Below are 24603 nucleotides of genomic sequence, written 5' to 3'. Positions count from 1 at the left end.
GGGATGATTAGAAAAAGTAGAGTTGAGAGCAAATTCCTCTGAAGACAAACGCTGACCAAAAATACACACGTGTCTTTGAGGAATACCGATTCAAACTGAGAAACGTGGCAAAGTCCTCGCCACTTTGTCTGACATCATCTTTGCTTCGTGCTGTCTGATGCGGCCCCAAATGTGCGTCACTCGGTCCTGAGGTCCTAATTAAAACCCAAACCAAGATGATAGCGGTTGGTTCGGCGGAAGAAGCCTGTGAACGTCTTAGCGTGCTCAGATCCACAGCCAGCCAGTGTCCTGGTGTGGGAGAGATCTGGTCACCGTGGGCATGAGACAGACTGTATTATCTGCTCAGCAGCCGCCTGGCTCAAGAGATTGCTCGGCGGAGGGATGGGCGGTTAGGCAACAGGATAAGATATGTCCTCCTTTGGTGTCAGAGACTGAGTTGATGCCATTTGATATTTGCGTGTGTTGGAATACGTGCTGACAACTTAATTCTCATGAAAACAGGCACTGTTCACTAATCACAAAAGTATCCCATGACTGTCACGAGCCTGACATGGGTTTTCCAGTGATTTTTGTGACATTTAGGGGTGTGCACCTTTAGCTGTGGGAGAGGGCAGCAGTGACCTTATCTGACACTGCCAACAGCAGACACATCAAAAGACAAATAACAGAGGAAAACCACGAGACACCAAGCAGACGTAAGGATAAACGGGTACGGGCAACGCCGTTAAATCATGGTGCACACTGCTGGCATTGCTTTAGATGTCGTGGTTTCAGGGGTAGAGTTCAGCAGCATGAATCACGGATGTTGCTGCTGGAAGTCAGTCCCCCGTGAGGACGGATGGCAAAAGTAACTTTTTCTAATGTCTGTGTTATGTGCCTTAATATTAATTGTTGTTTTCTCTTCCTCTCTTGCAGGTATTCCTAGTAACATTGGTCCAGTTAGTAAGTAAACAGTTACAAGTAAACAATAAGACTGCTTGATGCTTTGCTTTGCCTACTCTTCACCGTACACCCCTAAACCCATTGCCAGGTGTTCATTTCTGATTCCAATCTTGTGAAAAATCACTCAGCAATTGTCGACTAACCTTTTTTTTTGTGGTTAGGGGGAGGGATAAGCCATAGCTGGGGGCTATATTGTCATAATGTGGGCATATTAATTTACTTTATCCTGATTCAACTCGACCAGATAATACTTGCCTGGCTCTGCATGGCAAATGTCATTTGTTTTTTTTCCCCCCCTCCTTCTCTCCCATGCATTATAAATAAATGGCATCTAGACTTTATTAAAGTGCCAAGACCTCTCTGACAGTGTAATGTCACAGGAGGTCATTTTAATATAAGCCGCAAGCGCCTCGGCTGGTATTATCTTCGTCAAACAGTAGCCCCTCAGGAGGAGGAGGAGGAAGAAGAGAGGTGCCATGTCTCAAGTTACCGCTGCCTGGAAGGCTGTGTGATGCAGGAAACATAGGACTGTATTGAACAAGTCAAAGTGCATTCACAGCCTGGCTCAGTTCGCCTTAATCTTTTTTCTTTTTTTTTTCCATCGCCCTGTTCTTCATGAGTATCCTCTATTCCCGGGGCAGCGGATTGATTAATAAATTGCCCCCTCCATGATGAAGTTACCTGTTAAATTAAGATCAACAGCATTTTTCAATATTTCTAATTATTTGTGAGCTCTTTTTAAGCTCAGTAGTAAATTGTTTTCATTTAATATCCAATTGCGTGCTCAAGCCAACCCAAGGTTCCCCAAAGGACACATGTGTGCTTGTCTTGTTTTTATCATTTAAAGGCTAAGACGACTTCTGGGCAAGTTTCCTAAAACGTGCTGCGAGCGACGTAGGGATTGTTCCCGGGTGGTTATTAATCAGGCTTTAGTGTGGTAGCTTACTCAGTAAGTGAACACTTGTTATAAAGTCTGATGCTATGACGTCATGAGTCAGAAATGGACATGTGGCCAAGACGACCAATTTCACCCCCCCACCCCACCCTAACCCAACTACAGTCTTCCACTGCTTGCCTCCGAATTGTGCTTCGTTTTCATGCACGGCATTATTAGTGCTTAGCGTGTGTGGGCATGCTCTTCATACATGCTGTGTACACGTACATATTCACTGCTGCACATCCATCCTCTCCGTCCCTTCCAAAATGCCAGGCCAGACCATGTCCAACGGCTGTCCTCAAATCAGGGCGGGTGTGCATGCCGATAAGTGCGTGTGTGTGTGTACGTGTGTGTGTTTTGGGGAGGGGGGATGGGCGATGTAGAAAGGACACTCTGACAAACCAAAGTCTTCGTTTCTCATCCAGATTGGCCCACGGGGATTTAGATTTCTCACGAGTGGCTGTCTTGTTGCAGCAGCCTTCCACAGAACCAACAAAACACAATAAAATGAAACATGCTGACTGTCTTATTTTTTAAGCACACTGAAGAGGATGAGGCCATTTTCAGCGCAAACACAAACCAACGTTAAGTCGCATTATTAATAAAGTAAGAACAGGCTAAGGGGGGAAAAAGGTTACGATGTCCTTGAGGTTTGTTTTTTTTTTAAGGATTGGAAACAAAGCTACTGTTTGGGGGAGAAAAAACAAAGCCCTCCACTTTTTATGTTGTTTTTTGAAGGTAATTGAATTCCTTATTGACTTTCCTCAATTCTATTTCAAGTTTATTAAGCCAGGCAGAATTGCCTAATGCAGACCATTAAAGTGAAATTAATATTTTAAAAAACAATTCTGGCTCTGCAAGATTGCATTTCATTATAAGTATGGCATTGATTAAAATCCGTCACCACTCATTTCACTCCTGAATATTCCCCATAACAAAATAATTAATGGAACCTAGATGTGCATTACATCCCGTCAGTTGCCAACACAGAAACCCTGTTTCCAAAAAAATGAAAAAAAATAAATGCAAGTTTGGGAAATGTGTAAAATGAAAATAAAATTATTGTTATGATTATAAACTATATTTCACTGAAAGTGGTACAAAGACAATAAATTGAGACTTTCTGGAGCTGTATTATCTTCACGAAATAAGCAAAACCTTCCCTAGAGAAAATAAAATGCCAGCATTGTTGCTTAAGAACCTATATGTATTGTTTAACATTCATAGCATTACTTTATAAATTTACAAAGTACCCAGTGCATGAAGGCTGGATTTTGGACTGTGCACAGATAACATTAAATGCCTGACCTCAGCTCATCTTAAATGAGCTCAGGTTCAGAAAAAGGCAGTTTTCTTTACTTCTTGTTGTCTTCTCCTTTAGCGTGGCTCTTTTGACCGGTATTTGCAGCTTTGAACTGTGTTTGCTGACAGCGTCTTTCAGGAGTGCTCCTGAGCTCATGCCGTTCGAAGGCCCAAGAAGATCGCAGCCTTGTTCATTATGTAAAGAGATGTCTCAATATTCTCTGAATCTACTGATGATATTATGTACCGTGTATTATTAAATCCCTTTCAAATTTAGCACAGAGAATCGTTGTTGAACTGTTTGCACACCCAGTAATACACAGAGGAGCAGACGCCTCTCCATCGCTTCCTCTGAGAGGCTTTCTTGCTCTTTTTGATAATCGGTCGTGTTACTGACCTTATGCTAATATAACCAATTAGTTAGGAGATGTTTCAACAGTTGTTTAATATTTTTGTCTTACTTTGTTTTATTTTTGATGCTACACAGGTTCCAGGCTTTTGTTTACTCAGTCTTCTTTGCTTGATGCTGGCAGCAAATTTAAAATGATCAAACCTGGATTTTTTTTTTTTTCAATGTCTTTGTGCCGTTTTCAGGTAAATGGTTTGACAAGGATTGTGCTTTATGTTGAATTACATTTCACACAGCACCACAACTTTTTTTGGAAACAGGTTGTGATTAAATATCATCATACTTTAGCAATTAGATCAGCGTTTCGACAGATCTAGAGAAAGCAGCGTTCTCACGTTTTTTCCCCTCCAAATGTTCCTGGCAGAGCCTGCTTTTTGCAGCTGTTTTGACAAAACGGCTTCACTGCTAAGTGATTATCACACGAACAAAGTATTTCAAAGTAGATTTCAAAAAAGAGCTTTTTTAAAAAGCTCTTTATTTGTTAATATCTCGTTTTCAAACAGCATTTCATTCTGTGCCTCGTGTGACTCAGACCCAGCGGAGACGTCAAAGTCGTCACCGATGCCAGAATCCCCACGAAGAATCAAATCCTTCTTTTGTTCCAGCAGTTTTGAAATCAGCACTGAGGGTATTTAAAGCGACTGTCACTCTGTAAAGACATACAAACCTCAAAACTAATGTTTTATTGAAATCCAGCCCACTTACAAAAAAATAATAAAAAAAAACATTATTTCACAAGGGAAAAAAGTCATTATTTAAAAGATTGCACTTGGTGAACAGCAGTCATATTCTCTATTCACACATAGTTAGAGTAAGTGGCTTCTTGCCAAGACACCGCTGGATGTTAATTACCCAAGATTGCATGATTCATGGAGTCAATAGCGAAAGGACAGAAAGATCAAGTGAAGAGATGAAGGGGCACGATGAGGAAACTTATCCGTATTCCTCCCTTTGCTTGAGTCCTCTCCATTTCCAACCGCAAAGTATTTCCCTGACACGGAAATACTGACTTGTATGTAATTATGAGGTTATGCTACCCACAGCAGTCCGTCATTCCAAGTCCCAACACCTGCCATTATTTATTCATTGTTATTCCTCCACCAGAAATACACTGTAATTAGATATTGATTACTCAGTCAATGTGATGAATTAAACAAAATGCCCCCTAACGTCTTCATTTGCTATACATAGAGTCCCTTGCATAAATCATGACCTAAATACTAAGTTTAACTGAGTTTGGGTTTTTTTCTTGATCTTTTTTCTTCAGTTTTTTTTCCCACTCATCATTGCCATTGCCATAAACATACAGTTGCACAGCAAGGTCATGGACGTCACACAAATTACATACAACGTCTCTCCGACGTCCTTTTAATGGCTCTTTGGATGCATTCTCTGCCCGTCCATGTCAGCCCTGCCCCCATCGTGCTGTTTCCTGATTTACAGATCTGAGTCATGCTGGACATGTTCATATCTCCAGTTGTCTGTGTCCACTACCACATAGTCTCCCCTCTTTAGATGATCTGTAAAGTGCATCGCACGAGGACACGTCATTAACTCCTGATTTCTCTCAATTGCACGCAGTTCGGCCGAATGTGTCATCCCTAGGTGTCGCTAACCGAAAAGAAGGTAGGCATCTAAGATTATGCAACAATTATGTTTTTGTTTTGCAGATTCATTTACTTCAGGTGTTTGTATAGTTGTCAAAAATGACTCTTTGGTAGCCCAAACTATCCTTCCCTTTTTCCTGGCTTCTTGAAAAGCCCAAAAACATTATAAGTCAGCGTGTCGCACTCAGTATGGAGGCTCAAGAGGTTGCTGCAGCTCTGATTTTTACATCAACACTGTTTCAGTTAGGTGCTCAGCTCTCAGCACCGTGTTAGCTCATTAGATAGAAAAGCAGGAGAGGTTTCACTTTTGTCTTTTTTTGAAAGTGTTGGGCTCATCTTAGCTTAATCCATCATGTAGATGCCGTGTTCAGCCGCCTCACAACTAGCGCACAACCGTTCAGCTCTGTGTTTCCATGACTGCAGCCAAGCGCTCACAATGTATGCGGCAAGGGCTTATGTCACCTGGTACAATGGCAGAGGCCGGGCCCATTATTTCCTTTTCCCCACTGTTTGCTTTATAGCCGTAAAAGAATGGGAGGGATTGATGTGTTCACTGCTAGCCAGTTTCCTTACCCACGCAGCTGTGCACAAATTTATAGTGTGAAAATTCTTGGCTGGCCTCCAACGAGGTGGAGAGTAGTTTGTCAGGGTATAGTTTCTGTCTGGGGAAACATACACAGACAGTTTTGAATTATACTAAGCACTTGTTAATGAAATGAAGCGTAAAAGAGGGTCCATAATATTTGAATTGTTGAATCGAAGGCATTTGTAACAGATGCTGCTACACGCAGCCAGCTTCACTTGGCAATGTCACTCCTTATTTCTCAATGCCATCATTCATCTTTATTGCGTATGTTTCCTTTCTTTTCTTTTCTTTTTTATTGTTATATTTTTATTAGGCGTGATGCTTGGTATCCTTAATTCTCTGGCATTACATGTGTTATGTTGAATTGCAATATCATGGGGTTTTTTTTGTTTGTTTCTTTGTTTCTTTTAATTTGTCTAGTAGCTCCTCAAGTTGCATTGTCCACTGCCCCTTCTGTCCACGTTGCAAACAGCAAGCGAGGTAGGAGCTCTGGAATTCCCACATTGTCCCCACCCAATCCCAGATGACACCCAAAGCCTTCTTCCTGTATGAACTGATGTTTCTGTTAACCCGTGAGCTACCCCCCCCCCCCCCCCCCCGCCAACCCTCCCCCAACCCTTGTGACACTACCCCAGTGCTAGAGCACTCTGTATCCATATCTCCAGCTCAGAGCTAGACTGATGGCTTTCACTGGACGACTCATTCATCTATGGAATCGTATTCTAAACACTATAAAAGTCCCTTGGAATCATTTCTTTTTTTTCACTGAAAATAAAGTGGGTGTTTGAGGCTACAACTATTTTGGGGGGGAACATGTACCTGAGACTTTTTATTCCCTGTGCGCGCATGATTTATAACCTTAGCCTATTTCTAGAAAGGAGAGATTATTTGTCTTCTGAGAGTATGCCTGCAAGAGGGAGGCATCTAATGTAGAGGACCTTAGCTTACATTTGGATAAGACTTGCTGATTTAGGTGAAAGGTAGTGTGGACTGGACTTGCTGTACCTTCGTTTCCGAGCCTTGCCGAGTTTATTAGTGTCTGGACAGAGAGAACTGACCTCAATACAGATTCTTAATAAACACAATCCCTTGGACGAAAGCCTCCTGCACTAACCACTTTATCCTGGTGCTGTGAGTGGGCATTCTGTCCAAGCAGCTGCCAGTGTGGCTTAAGGGTCACATCTGTCTGTGCTGTGACACATGGTGTCAGTGGTCACTCGGAGTGACGGGCTGATCCTCACTGGAACAGAGCTGGGGCCGGACACGCCTTAGGGCAGGACTGCCAGTGAGTATCATGGATTGTAGCAGCTTCGACTCAATATAGCTATATCTAATTAAGCATGACTGCGTAGTAGGCAATGTCACTTTCCCACCCAACTGCAATTCACCACACACTCACTTGCCTTGCTGATTGCTTGTTGAAAACTCAGTTGGGTCGGACGAAAAAACAACTACTTAAGAAATGTTTGTTGGATGAATTAAGGGTTTTAAAGATAAGTAATGCATCAGTCATTGCAAAGGGTTTTAAAAGAAAACACAAAGGTTTCATCTCATCCTCTCTTCAGACCAGATAACCGCTGACATTAAGAGCTCAGTTACACAAAAACCTTTAAATTCCCTCACACGCCATTCTCAGCGGCTGAGACATCCATTTCATTCATGGTGTGACCTGCCTCATGCTGCGCGGTGCTCCTGATGTGATCGTGTCTCTGTGCTGTCATTTCAGAGCCTTTTGTCGCCTCGTGCTGTGGTATGCTTGAAGTGATGTGACCTCTCTACTAACGCCGTGGTGTTTTATGTGAAACTTCTGTTTTTTTTTCTAACTCTGGCCATGCCCATGCGAGACTAATCATGACCAACCTTACCTGTCATTCCCCCCCGACATCTTCTCCTCATACCATCTCCATTTTTAACCTCGCATGCCACGGAGCCTCCATCAGACTTGCTAACCCCACCGCCGTAGCACTCGCTGCAAAAGCAACAATTCCAGCGCTCTTGCCCGCGTCTCTTTCTCCTTCTTTTCTCTCCTCCTCACTTCACACTTGCTCTCTCTTTGCAAGACTGCGAATGCTTCGGCCACTCCAACCGATGCAGCTATATCGAGCTGCTAAACACCGTCATTTGCGTGAGCTGTAAGCACAACACTAGGGGCCAGCACTGCCAGCTATGCAAGCTGGGCTACTACCGCAATGCCTCAGCAGAACTGGACGATGAAAATGTGTGCATAGGTCAGTCCCCCATCCGGGCCCCTTCACCGCCACCACGCTTTCTCACTCTCTTCACCTCACCTCCTGTCTCTGACTCCTCATTAGAGAAATTGTCAGTTTCATCCCCAACACGTCATCACTCATACACTCTCCTGTTTCCATGTCCAGTCATCTTCCTCTTTTGCTTCTTCTGCTTTCACACAAGGTTGTTGCTCATAAATCTCCTTGTTAGCCTGGGTGTTAGCAGGTGATGCTTAAGGGAGTCTTTAGCATCATATTAAAATTAGCATTTTACCATTTATTAAATATACCTTTATTTTTACCTACTAGCTCTCATATATTGTGTTTTATTGTAATCTCTTGCTGCTAGCTAGGTTTTATTTGAAAGGCGTATATTGAAGCCAAAATGATCCTATTTTCAAGGTTTAGCATGTGGGCGAGGTGAGAAAACTATAATTTGAGGAATAAATGTCCTCCTGAATAGCTGCATGGTGATTAGAAATGGGTTAGTGTGAAATGGTCACAACAGCTACATCTGAAACGTTAGCAGGTTTGTGCCTTGTCACAATTTTCTGTACAAATTCTGTCATTAAGGAGAAACAGTTCAACAGTTTAGGATACAGCTGAGTTAGATAAGAAAACTGAGAGCACTGTTATGTCTTTATGTTTATTATTAAGGTACAGACAGCCGCATGTTGCCTTAGCTTAGGACATTATAGATTAAGGATAACATTTAGTCTTGCTTTGTCCAAAGGTAACCTTTGCAAAAGTGTTGAGTTTTTTCATTTTTTAATATTTTGCTTCCCAGGAGTCAGATTTTCTTATGTTTAAAGTGGTTTTGAGCAATAGTGAGCAAAACACAGGAGTGTTTTTTGGTTAAGCCTCTTAACACATATGAATCATTCAAGCATAAAAAGGCACCTAACCTACGGGATGAATCACTGTTGTGTCCAAAATTACAGACAAATAGGAAAGAACCAAATTTAAATTGTGTTTTTAGGCACTTTCTTAGTAGAAGCCAGGTGTGGAATCTACAAAAAAATTAAATAAAATGCCAAGGACAACATAATTTAACAGATATCAAATAGTATTTCTGCACCAACAAGTAGATTCTCAAAGAGCTATTAGCCAAAAGTTTGGCATGTCTGTGCATCATGTGTACCCTTATAAAATCTTAGGAAAGCAGATAAGTGGAGGACAAAATAAGAAGCGACAGAACTTACAAAAAAAAACTATTTGCAGCAGATGAACAGTACCTAAAGTCATGTCCTTAGGAAATAAGAATCAATTCCAGCAAACACCTGCAAGGACCTGAGAGATAGATTTGGCTCTTTAGTTGATCTGCTGATGACCAAACCCTCAACTTGTCTTAGTGGAAAAGTGGCTGTCAACAAGCCATTATCAAGCAAGGTAAATAATAAGGGGGGAGCTGAGGTTCTGCCAAATTATACAAGAACTGGACAGAAAATCAGTGGCTACAGGTTGGATAGTCTTGAATCCAAATTAAACATTTTGGACATCATCAATATGTATAAAGGAGGCCAGAAGTGTGGTACAAAATTCAATGTCTGCAGCCATCTGTAAACATGGTAGAAGTTCTGTCGTGGTTTGGAGCTGCATTTCAGCCAGCGGTGTTTGGGATCTTGAAAAAATTGCAGAAAAGTTCCAGCAGATTTTGATCCATCATGCAGCATCTGGAAAGAAAGAATTTCCAGCATGACAGTGATCCCAAACACACTGACAGCATGCCTGGATAGAAAAAGCACGCAGTGGGAGGCTATCAGTCATGGATTGGCCTCCCCAGAGCCCGGACGTCAACATTATTGAAGCAGCGTGGGATCATCTTGACAGAGAAGGAAATAGAAGTTAGCAAACTTCCAAAGAAGTTTGCTAGGAAGAGAACTATTGCTGAAGAGAGTTCAGGCTGTGTTGAAGAATAAAGATGATTATACCATATACTCATTCCCATGTATGATTACATGTTTGAATAATCACTGCACCTATTCTCCATTTTCCTAGCAAAATATTAAAAAAAATTGGAGGTGACTTATGACTTTCGCACAGTACTGTAGGCTACATAAAATTGGTGGTGGAACTTACAAGCAAATGTATTCAGTATTGTCAAAATACTCGCTGGTGAAGCCAATGCCACCTTTATGGTTATGTCTGAGGTAAAAGGCCATTTCCACTTGGTGTTCCTGTTATTTTGTTCATGGCTTTTACGCAGGCATTCATAAAATGCATTATCTACTTTGTTTATGTGTAAAAATTGCGTTTCCTACGGTTCCTAGGGCAGTATCTCGGTTCCCCGTTGAATTTTTTAGCTAGCACATGTAGTGTGAAGTCACAGCGCTCAGTGCCAGGTGCATTTGTGAGTCCTGAGGGGGGAGTCTGACAAGCAACAAGAGTTCTGAGAGAAATGTTGCAGCGAAGTCACACCGCCAGTCAGAGGTGCCACACAAGTGCATATGTCATATACATGAAATGGCCTCAGGAGCAGCAGCTGAAACCTGTCACAAGGCATTAAAAGTCGCCGAGGCGTTACTGCGTGCCAAACTCGCCGTCACCCTGCCTCTCTCTCGCTGACCCCCCACTTTGTCACTTGCCGTCACCTCTCTCCTCTTGCCTGACCCCTGGATGTCACTCGGGCGCAGCCGCGTGCAGCCAGCACAGACACAGAAGGTGCAACGTGATGGTCAGGGACTGTCAAAATAAGTGTCACATTGACTGCAGAGTGTTCCAGGTGCTCGGAAAAGTGGGAAGGTCAGTTGAGTGTGAGGCACTAGAGACTGGGCGTGTTGCTTTCATTATACGCTTTATGTTCAAATTGCAGCCAGAGCACCGCTGTCTTCTGTTTGTAATAGGCAATTAAAGATGAAGCCAAATTCTTATCAAAGGATAACAATAAGTCTACAGAGCCATTTAAAAAATTAGAGGGAATTAAAGAACATATTACTACAATGCCCATTTCAATGTACTCTCTCATTCCTCTGGAACATTCAGTCTTTATCTTTGTTTCATATCATTATCCATCTCTACCTTCTCATCACATTTCCTGTCTTCTCTTGCCATCTTTTGCTACCTCTACCTATTTGAATGACTCAGATTTTGGAAGAGCATGTTCAGATAGGCTCACTTTGTCCATCTAAAAAGAAAAAAAATCAAAGCTACTGATAGTGCTTTGCATATCTGCTCATTGCATGCTGTGTTCTTTAAAACAGCCAAATTAATGCTATATTAATTACAAGTATGTTGTAATGAATAGAAAATGTTCATGTATCTAGAGCCAGCTTCATTCTCACTCATTCTGTCTCCATTACAGTTGAAATGGTAGCATTTTTCCCTGTATGAGTCTTTAAATCTATTCCCATTCTTTTACCAGTTATAATAATCGAGCACCTTCTTAAGCTAGAGCTCGAGGACCGCAGACCACGCTGTGAAAAGCCTAGACTTGTGCTGGGAAGTCAAAGCACTACCCTTTTTTTCTCCAGCCTGTGTGTGTATGTGTGTGTTTTGTTTTTCCAGAATGTAATTGTAATCCCTATGGCTCAGTCAATGATCGCTGTAATGGCACAGGATTTTGTATATGTAAGGAGGGCACTACAGGGCCTAAGTGTCAGGAGTGTCTGCCCGGCTATTTGTGGGACAATGGCTGCAAATGTAAGTAGAACCGTAACCCTCCCCGTGCAGCTCCTGACTGTTCTCCCCCTCAGCTGTGTCTTTCTCTTCTATTCTCTCTCTGATGTCTTTTCTCTCTGCGTGATTCCTGAAGCTTTGGCTGGAAGAAAAAGAAACAAAAAAAAAAAAAAAAACGCACCGCACATGTGCAAGACTGCCCAGCTGCCTTGACAAACACAGAGCTAACACATAACACCACCTAACCCGATATATACGAAGCCATTCCTTTCATAGCCTGTACCTGCATTTCACACTCGCTGTGGCTGCATTACCAGCGTCGAATCAGCAGGCGCCCTTTATGGCTCAAATAGAGAGAAAGCAGTGGAATGACGGGATGCATGCTGCTCGGTAACTCAGTTATTCAGGCGTGTCGCACACCAGCAACACAACAGCTGAGTCAATATTGACTGCTTGACAGGCTGCCTGTGATCTGTTTGAGTAGCCATCACCCCTTCACAGTCCACAACAGGACAATGTCATCCAACATCAACATTTTCTTTTAAAGGGGAATGCAGGTCATTTTGAGTTCCAGCCCATTTATTACTGCCTACAGTTTATATTTCCTCTGCTCATTTTGCAGTGCATGCCCTATGTATTTTTTTTTTTTTCAAATGTCACCAATTTTTCATTGTTTCCTTCAAGTCAAATCTCAGTGACAAACCTGCGAGAGGTAGACAAAATAGAGTAAACACTTCAGGATGATGGATTTTAACTCTCTGACAAATAACTTTAAAGACTGAAAACATCATTGCAAACACTGTTTATGCTCCAGGCACGCATTACTAGGCCTCTTTGGATCTATCTGACTAGTCGAGCGCTGGTTTAAAAAGGCTCGCGTCGATTTTTTTTTTGTCAGAACAGGTGATAATTGCTTCTAATTGGCGCTCACCCACCGTGACCCATCTTTGTATCAAGTTACCTCAGATTAATAGGCCTTTTCAACACGGCAGTGACATCTATTTGCCCGCCTCCTGCAGCTCAACATTAATCTCTGTCCCGACTAACAAAGGCGTCCTGAACGAGGCGCTTCAATAGAGTACGAGGACGTGATTTTGAGATTAAAGAGCAACTCCACACTTTTATTACATCTTACAGAAAAGCCAAAAAAAGGGAAAATTTTAATTTAAAGAATTAATTTTTGGTAGTGTAATTTATTCTAGCCTTCTTCATTAGACAAGTTTGATCGCTAGATATTAATTCTGTGAATTACATTGCCACTGTTTGCTTCAGGTTTCAACATCATTCTTGTGTATCCGAAATATTTGGACTAGGATTGGCTGATGTCTGAGTTTTACTGACTGGAGAGAAAAATATCAGAAACTCTAGTTTCACTATTTTAGAAAGTTTAAGTGTCAATCTCTGAATATATATCATTCTAAAACATTAAAGTGCAGGAAAAAAAAACATTTATGACCTGAAGCTGATTCCTCCCATATGGAAAAGATATATATAAATCTTATAAAGTTTTTATCTGTCTTGTATGAAACTTGTATGAAAAGCATACAAGAGTGAAAACACATATAAGATCCCTTGAAAAATTATATAATGAAACTTGTATGTTTTGTATACTTACTAAAAAAATATATGAAAGTAATGAGAAAGTGGCCACTTTCATGAGTAAATCATATATGTTTTTACTATTTCTTTTCCATATGGGCTGTGCTTCTTCATGTGGATATTAAGTGATCATCAGCATAAGTAGAGTGTAATCTCGTGTTATCAATTAGTGAATTTATTGGGAAACACCCACTAAATAAACAGTGTAAACTTTGTGAAAAAACAAAAGAAGGCATATCATTGTGAACATGTTTAAAACACATGGCGTAATATTCACATCACAACAACCTCAGGGTGCTTCATACTGTAAAGTAAAGACCCTACAATAATGTTAGAGTAACTAAAGTAGCACAAATAAAAATTGATTCCATATAAGGCAAAGTATCACTTTTTTCACAACAGCAAACTCAACAGGCAAGGCAGGCAAAGTGCGCTCAGTATGGTCTGTTTTATCTGTGGTGCTGTGGACAGAGGTGAGATTGGTTAAAGTAAAGGGCTTCACCGAAAGAGCCACTTACAGCACTTGTCACGACTTTTCTGAGATGCACTAAGTGTCACGATTTCATTATGCGAACTGTATCAATACAACACGAGCAGATAGAAGTGTTTCCCATTGAGTGTATAGCGAATTAGTGACACCCCCGCTGCTTATACTGTGTTTGTTAGCGTCCAACTTAAGAACAAGAAGGCTTTAAAGTCTGCTGCATTGTGATTTAAATTCAGTGTAAAATGAGTCACTTAGTGAGTTCTCGACACAGAAAGACATTCATTAAAATGCGCTGTTTTTTGTGACTGTACTAATATATTCTGTGTGTACAGTGCAAAGACACTGTCAGCATGAAAAAATCTGCTTCAAACAAAAGGTGAGAGAGAGGCGTCCTAGCATGACCCGCAGCGTGAGGCGCACAACCCGAACCTAATGATGTACCGAGAACGCTGAGTGGTACAAAAGCAGGAAAAAGCATTTAACGTGAAAACGTTTAAAACGGCGAAAGAATGTTTTCGTAGAGAGGCGGCGCCAAGGTAAACAGATGGGAAGCCACACACAGCGGGAGTGAGCACGGAGCAGATCAGTTTGTATTTGCCAGATGAAGCAGTGATCAGAAAATCCACAAACATTACTGTTTGAAGTGTTTGTATGCTCTCAAAACTTCAAACTCTATATCCAAGAGGTCTGAGTAATACTTCACTTAAAAAGCTGCTAAAGTTAAAGATCCGCTCCAGACACGATGAAAGGTATAATACTGGGATTTGCATAGTAATGTCGGTCTGAAAAGAAGTTCAATTACATCTACACCTTCTCCCTGGTTAAAATAGTAACACAAAAAAATCCAGAATGTCTTAACATGTAAATATATCTTTGTCTTTAAGATTTAGCTCAGAGACATTCTCATCACATGAATTTGAAGACAGTCTCTGAAAAGGTCAAATATCTCAATGTTTTCAGCACAAACATACTTTGATTGCTTTAATATCTTTTGCCTACAAATAAAAGGCAAAGGGGTGCCTTCGTATTGAGGTTGTAATTTACTGCTTGTGCACTGACTTTTCTACATTGATCAAAGTATTGGTGGCATTTCAAAGAATGCAACATCCAAAGAAGGGGGATCTTTTAGCTGTAAATGTCATGGAGACTGTATTATTATGCTCATATCGAGAAAAAGAATAGCATAGTATACTATATGGATTTTTTTTCCCCTAGAGATTGATTTTTCTTCTTCTTCTTCTTCTTCTTCTTTGGGTTGGTTTTTTTTGTTTGTTTGTTTGTTTTTTTGGTGACTGAAAAAATTCCAGGCTCTGCTGCTCTGGCAGTAACACAAATGTGAAGTTTTTCACTGGAGTTTGATTCATCGCCCCAACAACAAATGAGCCACAAAAGCACCCACAGCAGTGCTTTCACTTCACAAAATGTCCTCTAAAGTAGGAAAGAAACCCCCAGAATAATGTCAGTCCAAAACCACTGAGTGATTCTATGGCTGAAATGGGAAAACTTTTTCGTCTCGACCTTCTTCTGCATCCCCGCTGCTGCTGCAGGAGTTCTGTGCGTTGACGAGACGCCGTCTGCATGCAGATCGGGGAAAAAATGCAATTAAAACTTAAATCTCTCGTCAAACACATCACTTTCCCAGACAGGCGCACCTAGTTCATCGGCCCCTTCTCTAAATATTATCACTCATATCAAAAGCAAACACAACAAATCTTGTCTTTTACAGCCTGTGCCGGCTCTGTTTATGTGCAGTAATGCAAAATGGTTAATGTGAGAAATTGAAATCAGATAAAGGTGCGGGACAAGATGTTCCTACTTCTGCTGTGTTTTCAATCTTACAACACTGAACGTGATTGTTCTTGTTTGTCATTATTTTATTATTTTTTTATATCTTGATGATTTTATTGGTCTTTTTTCATTTTTTTCTTTTTTTTTAAATCATCACTATCTATTTGTCTTTAGTCCCTTCAGCTGATGAATCACTCTGCTTCCAGGGAATAGCCATGACCTAAAATTTCCTTTAGAATGAACTAAAATTTCCTTTGAACAGAAAGATTCTTAAAATTATTTTAATGGGATTATTCTGAAAGTAAGAAAAAAAACACTTAGCAACCACCAGTCGCTATGGAAAAATTTGTGGTTGCTGGAGGTTGGTGGTAGTTGCTGTAAAAACCTCATTCAGGCAGGCCTCCCCCACTGTACCCAGCTGGTTGCTAGGCAACAATATGTATTTGTCAGCCTGTTGGTGAGGGAGGTTGCTGGCCGTCGCAAATCAGTCACAAAGAGGTATACAGTGCTGCACTAAAAACTTCTATATGATCTTTTCAGTTTTGGATTCAATTTTTCAATCACAACAACAGTCGCCTCGAGGCGCTTTATATTGTAAGGTAGAATCTACAATAATGCATACAGAGAAAAAAAACAACAATCCAATTAGTATGACCCCCTATGAGCAAGCACTTTGGCGACAGTGGGAAGGAAAAACTCCCTTTTAACAGGAAGAAACCTCCGGCAGAACCAGGCTCAGGGAGGGGCGGGGCCATCTGCTGCGACCGGTTGGGGTGAGAGAAGGAAGACAGGATAAGGACAGAGATTAATAACAAGTACAATTCAATGCAGAGAGGTCTATTAACACATGAGTGAGAAAGGTGACTGGGAACACACACTATGGTCTGCAAACACTTGCCAGCTTCTTGCTAAGCAGTCTTTCTGCTGCCCTCCTTTCCATTCACCCCCAGCTGGCAGCTGCAGATGACTTCCCATCCTTGAGCCTGGGAATGTTTCCTTCCCGCTGTCACCTTGCTCATGGGAGATCATCTGATTTTGGGGGCTTTCTCTATATGGTGATAGAGTCTTTTCCTTACAATATAAAGCACCTTGAGGTAACTGCTGTTGTGATTTGAAGCTATAAAAATACAACTAAATTACACTGAATTGAAACAGTGAAATCAGAGACTATTTGTCTTAGTAAGTAAACGCTGTATTTTTTCAAACATATTGATTGGAGCAGGGATACACATTTTTCCAATGGGGTCACTGACTAGTCTAAAGTCCGTGTGACTGAAGCCTAACCTATCAACAACCAATCAAACTGCTGAAAATGTAGTTTTTACCTCAAATTTAGACAAATGAATCGAATCTCACCTTTAAAATGTTCCAAGCTTTAATCAACAAGTTAGGAAGTGGTTGTCTGTAAGTATGGATTACTTTCCTGAACATAGACTAAATCCGACGTTGCTTATATCAAACAGCAAGTCTGCTTTGGCCTTAAAGATGTGCCTTTTTAAAGACGTGATCATATCTTATCAGACTAGGATAGTTTGAGATTTTTTGTCCAAAAAAGTGGACATTCACAACCGTGTCCAACGTCTTTGTGCAATTATTTTTTCTAATCAATTTAGAGCACATTCTGAATAAAAGCCAGTCTGAATATTCTTAGAAATTTGCGTTATCATTCTATTGTGACAGCAAGGAAGGATAAGATAGACGAGACGAAAGGTTATTGTCTAATTAAAGGAGTCTCTCCTGTGTACTGATCATATCAAGGCCTCATGATTCTTTAATTAATACATTTGATCGCTCTTCCTTGTCATCTCGAGGAGACAATCTAATTACCAAGTTTAGCCGCTGCCTCATCACAAGAAGCAATCAAAGTGAACAAAGGCTTTCCATAGAAAGAGTCTGTTTTGCAGTCTCATATTGACTCATTACTGTAGTTTCTCCTGAGTGGTTGAGGTGGTCATGCAATTGATATGTCAGAGGAAAAAAAACAAAACAGGGGGAACAAAGATAGAGTTCAGATGTCTTATTTGGATGTAGTTGTGCATGGTAATTGGTGAGCTGTGGCCTGGAGCGAAACTTACTGAGCCAAACAGCAGCTCTCTTTTCTCCCACGAAACACAAATAGGATTCGCACAGTCAATGTTTCTTAACAAGGCTCCCATCAAAGCTCTATTTGGCTATTCCTGTGAGACAGCATGCATCCAATCCTGATTATTAGGAGAGAGGTCTTATATTTGTTTGTGATATTTATGTCCCATAGAGTTCATAGATTGCTCACCGCATTGTTTTCCACTCCTATAAAGGACTGAAATGGGCAGAAGTGGCCCCTGTGTTTATCAGTGTTTATTTGTCTCTGTTGGTTTATTAGTTTGTGCAGCGCAGCTTTGTTTGCCTCCAGCTTGCTTGACAGCCTGCCTCCGCTGGGAATAGAGTGGCCTCGGTGTCCCAGCTCTAAATATACACCAATTTTCACCTGACGTTCAGTTTGTCTAAAGTCAGTGGTGTTTGGGGAAAGCCTCGCAGGCTTTGAGGAAAGTGTGCATTTCTGTGTTGTAACGTAGCTGATTTGATGGGGCTTGAATACGGTTTTGGTATTATACAAATAGACGCGTCTTTTTAGATGCTGAAAAAATGTCCTGAAATCTGAAATTTGGTGTTGTTTAAAGATTAGAGGCTGTAAAGGTAAACTGATGGGGAATATATGAAATGTTTCAGAGTCATTTAAGTAATAATGATGAAAAAAGACTGTGAAATGAATTTCGAGTGGCATTATACTCTTTAAGAGGTGATTAAAAGATAAAGCCAGTGTTCACCACCTTTTAATTACATGTGTATATATTCATTAGAATTTATTAGTATAGCGCCTAAGATTAATCTCAGCCTCTGTGTACAGTACATCTTTACCACAACTCGAAGCAACAACATTACACAACATTTTCGCTGTCTTACAAACGTGTTTTGTTCAAATTTTACATCACATTTAATTATTTTCCTATATAAAATAGTCAATTTCATTTAATACTTTAATTTAATTTTATAATTTTACTAGATTTAATTATTAGATATCACATATAATGTATATTTCATACATTTTACAATCCAGAATGTGCCAAATGTTGAAGCAATACTTGAACATGTTGGAAAATATGCTTATTTGATTTCTTGAGTTTATTAAGAGATCTAAGCCTCTGCACATTAAATGGATCAAAACCAGGCTGTGCCAGCTAATCTGAATGTGCTCAAAGGTTTCAAAGACAAAGAGCATTGCCCACCAGCACCCATGAAACTTACTGTGATGTCACAACTTAAAATTATTATGCATTTCAGTTGTTATAGAAGCCATTTCCCTAAAACTACACGCTTTGGCAGTGTGGGGTCATGTAGTGTCAGGATTTGGTACATGCAAATGTAGATGGAGGCCACTGTGAGAGATGTTTAGTGTCTGAGTGGCCATAGCGGAAGAAATCTGACTCTTTTGCTTGAGTCAACCCACAGTTCATTAAGGGAAGTTATGTTGCCCTACTTCATTTAGTACGCAGTTAGCTTAAAAACAATTTGGTTTCACAGATTGTCAATAGTTTCTCTTATGCAAAGACTTGAGGGGATGTTGATAAGTTAGTGATTAATTCAGCAGTGTACTGATTGTAAATTCTGTTAAGTTGCTTTTAGACTTGTTTTTGTTGTCAAGAACAGTGATGAGTTTTAGCCGTGCAGTAGCCACCAGCACAGCAGCTAGCATGGTTCTCAAAATGCTTAATACGGCAGCGTTCCCGTATAAAACAAGAACTTAAATGTGGGGTAGATATGTGAGGCTGTAAAGACCAAGCCCCTGTACATCATGAGGAATGCAGTTTCATATAGGTACACTGTTGTAGATCATGCTAGCTACATGGAAGATTAATGGTTTTAGGCTACCGAATCTAACCACATTTACTTTACTGTAATTTAATGGCAGCATGTGTTGGTGTATAGATTATGGGCAAATAACCACCCATGAAATTATAGACTACACAATTAGGACAGTATAACCCAATTTCCAGTCTTTGGGCTAAGCCTTGTCTCCATATTTACTGTACTGTAACTATCAAGACCATAAATAAGCATATTTTCAAATTTAAGATTTCATAGACATCAAAAATGGACTAAAATGTGGCAACGCTTTACTTGAAGAACACTTTTTGTCAGTCTTTGATTCCATAATTGGCCATCTTTAAAGCTTCTGCTGTGGTGTTTGATAATGTGAGCTAATGAGAAGAGAATCTCCTTCATGCACCAGAACACACTTCAAGTAAAGTGTCACCCAAACACGTGTTTGTGTGTTAAATTCTCACACGTCTTTCCTGTCTTTACATTGCTTCCACCGCAGCCCGGGTGTGTGACAACGAACTCCTGCGCTGCCAAAACGGTGGGACGTGTATCAGCAACGTCCGCTGCAACTGTCCACCGGGCTATACGGGTTTGCTGTGTGAGAAGCGCCGCTGCGAGTCAGAGCTGGGAGGCTGTGGGGGCCCAGATTCAGGCCAGGCTCACCTGACACCTCCATCCACCTCCAGGCTGCTGCTGCTGCTGCTGCTAGGCTCGGCTCTGCTGAGAGAGGCCTCCTGCCGGCCCGCTGTGCTCTAAAGAGACCCATTACCTGGTGGGAGTCGCACACTTCCCACCTTCTCCACCTTAACCCAAGCTCATCCCCCTCCCCTTTCAGATAATCAACAACCATTTAAAAAAGAACAACCATGAGCTTTCTGGACTGTAATGTTCTGAGCTTCTCCGCCTCCAGACTCAATGGACACTCGCACTGACAATAAAGGGAATGTGCCAGTCAAATGAGTGCAGAAACTTTTCATTTAATTTCAAAGAATATATAGAAATAATTAAAAAGAAAAACTATACTTCTAAAAAAAAAATACAGATATTATTAGAAATATGAGTAACTGAGGGTTTGCCTAACAAAAGTAAAATGAGCAGAGAATGGTGAGTCCCACCCCGACCCCTACCCTACCTCTCTCCCTCCCCCCAAAAGCCATACCAGGTACAGTACACGAGCCCCCTTCGATTTTGAGAGGAGATAACTAAAGATGACAGACTCGTTCACTTCTTCTCATATTGCCACGGCAACAACAGCTGCGACCAATCAGCTCTCGCACAAGCCGACGATGGCCGCCGACCCCTTTGGGATGCTTCTGTGCGTTGTTAATGTTGGCTGGACTGATGCCGAAGAAAAACAACAACAAAAAAACAACAAAAAAAAGCAAACTTGTCCCCGCTGAATGGCAAAGACTGGCCTCAGAAACAAACCCGTTACACTTCAGCGTGATAACAAACAGAAAGAGGTGAAAAACCCCAGGACGCATTCTTTGCTGTCAGTGCATTGTGGATAGAAGGAAATCTGTCCGGACTGCCACATTGTGACACAAAACCTCGCCCACGTTGATCCCTCTCTGTCTCTATCTTTCTGTCTCTCCTTCGAGCTCGGCCTCATCCTCTCGTTCACCCCCCTCCCTTCCCTCCAATCCTAGTTCCACCCCCAAACGCCGCCACTGACCTGTGCTTTCGTGAACGTTACTCTGTAAAACCCTTGTTGGTTGAAAGATTCTTTTGTCCAATGTTAGTGATGCACATGTAAGAATCCCCCGTCCCATCCCTCGTCCCCCTTTCCTCTCTTCCGAAAAGATACTCCAGTGAAGCTGTCTGATTCTTTTTCTATCTTAGAGCCACCACTCTCCCTACTGTCATGGTCAGGGGATAGTATTCACCTGAGCAGACGAGAAGTGCATAGAAAACCATCAGTGTATTTGCAAGTTCTTTTCTCGACAGATCAAACAAAACAACAAAAAAAAACAACAAAAAAAGAGAGTCATGTAGTCCTTTTGTATCTTTGCCGAACTGTGATTGAAAAAAAGGCAACCTGTATCTATTTAAGTCATTCAAATGCAGAAGCAGTTGGGTTGTTTTTTCTCTCTCTTTCTCTTTTATTTTCACTTCCTTTTTCACCTTTTTTTGTTTATTACTTTTCGTTGTGCAGTTGATTTTCCTTTGTATTGGCAACGTGCTGGCATCAAAGAATATCAGTTTACATATACAGTATTAATAAAGTGTAATAAAATCCCACCAAAGGACATTATAAATGTTTTGTTCTTGCTTTAACACTTGAGAATTTAAATGAATAAAAAGTTAAAAAATTAAGCCCGTGTTGATCTTTTGTTCATGCTAAGAAAGAAAAGCAATCGCTGTTTTTTTCCACATCATAAGAGCATCACTGCAGAAATCATCCATTAAAATTTAGTAGCTGTTTGGAAATTTAAATAATGACAATTAACCACATTGTAGAAATATCGGCAAACAAATGCTGTGGACTATATTGTCAAATAACTTGAGAAAATGAAAAAGAACAAGAAAATACTGGCTTAAGTCATTAAGTGTGAGTGACAACAATTTTAGCTTTAATGACTTTATCAAAGTGACAAATGGAATATGCAAGTTTTCTTATTTTTTCGCTATAAATTATGTCTGTATATATTAAAAAGAAGGTCTTTAGAAAACACAATTTCTATTATAGCTGGAAAAATCATACTGAGACTACATTAACATTTCAATAAAATGCAGTAAAGTCATTTCAGTCCAGACTGCAAGAAAGCACAGCCTGCATAGAATAACTGTATAATAATCTGCACAGAGACATGTTTGTGTGGATGTGTACATATAGCATGCATAGTAATATTGTGTAGTTCTGCTTTTTCACAAAAGCAGCTGTTCGATTAGAACCTATTCATACACAAATGCATTATAATCCAAAATATATCATGACAATAGATCATGCCTTTCACTTAAAGCTTTCATGTACTTTATAATGGCTGCTTTTATAATCCATGCATTCACAGTCTCGCACTGATCTGCCTTTTTGTAATATACAAATAAAGTCAAACTTAACCACTAGAAATATGTGTTTATGATGTCCACGAATGCATTCCCATCTTAATTAGAACTGCACACGCAGTATAAAGGGGCACGCAGCTTCTGTTACTTCTTAAAATTGCTGACACTTCAAATAAATTAATACGCGATACGTGAAGCGAAAGCCCCAAAGAGGCAAACCTGACAAAATGATAGCATAAAAGTCTGTGTATCAGCTTTTGCGATATTTCCGTGCTATTTATCTTGAATTCAATCTGGTAAAGATTTGTTTCAGTGGGCATGCATTGTCGGAGGCACCAAATTAAATATTTACAACTATCGATGTGTCCCAGAGAGCCTGTGTTCAAAGTTTATATAGTGGGTCTTGTCAGACACTCGACAGTTCATCCATAACCTAAAATATTCAAGCCATTGCTCCAGCTCTTTCTTCTTTTTTTTTTTTGCTTTCCTTTTTTTTTCCAAGTTTAACTCAAAGGGAGGAAAAGAACTTAGGGCCACTGATTGTTCTGCTAATGCATCAATAACAAAAACAACAGATACTTGCTTCCTGGCAAGTTGGCTCGTATATGCCCGATTAATTGATTCCGATTTTGCTCACAGCCACCAACTCACATCCAAATCCCAAGAATAAATTCCATTCAGAACCTTTTATTCTGTGAAATGTGGTTTTATCTAGTGAAATGAAAAAGTGAAGCCTTTTATGCCTTTTTTAACTTTTACGTTCGGGTGCTGGGATTTCTTTGTGAAAATATAATAAAAAAGACACTATTTAAGCTGTGATATTTTACTTTTCCAAAGCATGAATTTTTAAAAACACCGAGCTCCTTCCAGACACAGACAAATCTAGCTCAGTTTAACACATTAGAGACAATGACGCTACCATAAAATACGCTATAGATGGCACAATATGTGACAATGAGGAAAACCATTTTAGGGAAATCTGAAAAACTGAAATCAGGCCATATGGACAATTAAAACTAATACAACTTTCCTAAAACACTTTTGTGACTCCAGGGATGCCCTGATGAATTCAGTCAAAGTCACTTGTTTGTCAAGGTCTCCTACAGCGGCCCTAATTTTAACCATGTGTTCAGCCCAGGTGTCAATGCACCATGCTGCGTGGAGAATTAAAATAGAGTTGATGTCGTTTGGGGAGAGGACTTCATCCTAGATATCTCACCTCCAGCAGCTGTTGCCTGACCCAACCATGAAGCATCGCTGAAATACCTCGAAGCGAGCCATCTACCGCCACTGGATTATCTCCCCCTGTAACGTGCTTTGTGGAAACGACTGGTAAAAAGTGTTTAAAGGGGCCACGGGTGTGTTATTTTTTTTTATTTCTGCCCTGTAGCAAAAACAGCGTGGAATTTATCTATGGGGAATCTGCGACTCAGCAAAGGCATTTCAGCTGCAACGGCAATGGATGTCTTTGAAAGTGCTGTAATTAGGTAGACTTCTCCTGTCATATAACATCCGCTGGTGTCACTCACAGGCCACCGACGCTCAGGGGGGACGAGCCTTTTTGTCACATTTTCGAAGATAAAAAGGTGAGTGTCAAATCAAAACTTCAAGGACTTTGCAAGGTGTCTCGGTGCAACAAGGCAGACTCAAAGAAATCAGGAAGCTGGCGGCATCACTCTCTGAGATGGACTGTATTTGGTGATGTCATGTACCTACAGACAATTAAGATTTTATGGATGGTTAATTTTCTCAGGAAACGTTTCTCAAGGCAAAGAAATCAGATATTCTTCAGTGTCTTAGTCTCTGATCTCAACCCAGTGAAGTAAAACCAAATGCAGAGAGAGCCCCACACAAGCAGCACCTGAAGGTGGAAGTAAAGCCCAGGCCGAGCATCTCAATAGCTAACTAACAAAATATTTTAATGTATTAAAAACCATTTATATATATATATTTAAAATTACAGAAAGTGTGCCCAAGTACCTTTGAACCTTTGAAAAAATTGTATTTTCAGAAAACTTTAACTCTGACTTCTGGCCTTGCAGTCAATGTCGCAGACTTTTAAACTAATCTGAGATTTTTAGTAGATGCACCTATGGTATCAACTTGAAAATCCTAGGTGATTTCATCCTCAAGTTATTGCATTCACAAGATTTTCAGAAAACTTGACTTCTGACCTCTGACCTTGACCTTGAGGTGTAAATCACAAAGCTTCAAACTCATCCGAGAGTTTTAGTAA

At 40.6% G+C, this 24603-nt stretch overlaps 1 protein-coding gene across 4 annotated transcripts in view; it reads left to right on the top strand.

Annotated features, from left to right (window-relative positions):
* Positions 1–21660, top strand: part of ntng1a (netrin g1a) — a 118569-nt gene extending 96909 nt beyond the window's left edge. For 2 of the 4 annotated variants that reach the window (XM_006806329.3, XM_006806328.3), the window contains exons 5-8: positions 916–942; positions 7844–8011; positions 11516–11650; positions 19861–21660. In XM_006806329.3, coding sequence (XP_006806392.1) covers positions 916–942; positions 7844–8011; positions 11516–11650; positions 19861–20117 — 587 coding nt within the window. In that variant the 3' untranslated portion in view covers positions 20118–21660. Of the gene's footprint in view, positions 1–915; positions 943–5171; positions 5217–6203; positions 6264–7843; positions 8012–11515; positions 11651–19860 lie in introns of all 4 variants that reach the window. The other 2 variants (XM_087846001.1, XM_006806331.3) reach the window with 2 other exon arrangements.
* The last annotated feature ends 2943 nt before the right edge of the window (positions 21661–24603 follow it).

This window comes from Neolamprologus brichardi, chromosome 9 (assembly GCF_056152115.1).
Source record: "Neolamprologus brichardi isolate AB-2024 chromosome 9, ASM5615211v1, whole genome shotgun sequence".
Classification (NCBI taxonomy): Eukaryota; Metazoa; Chordata; class Actinopteri; order Cichliformes; family Cichlidae; genus Neolamprologus; species Neolamprologus brichardi.
The sequence above is the reverse complement of the archived record's forward strand: the minus strand, read 5'-3'. Positions and strand labels throughout refer to the sequence as shown.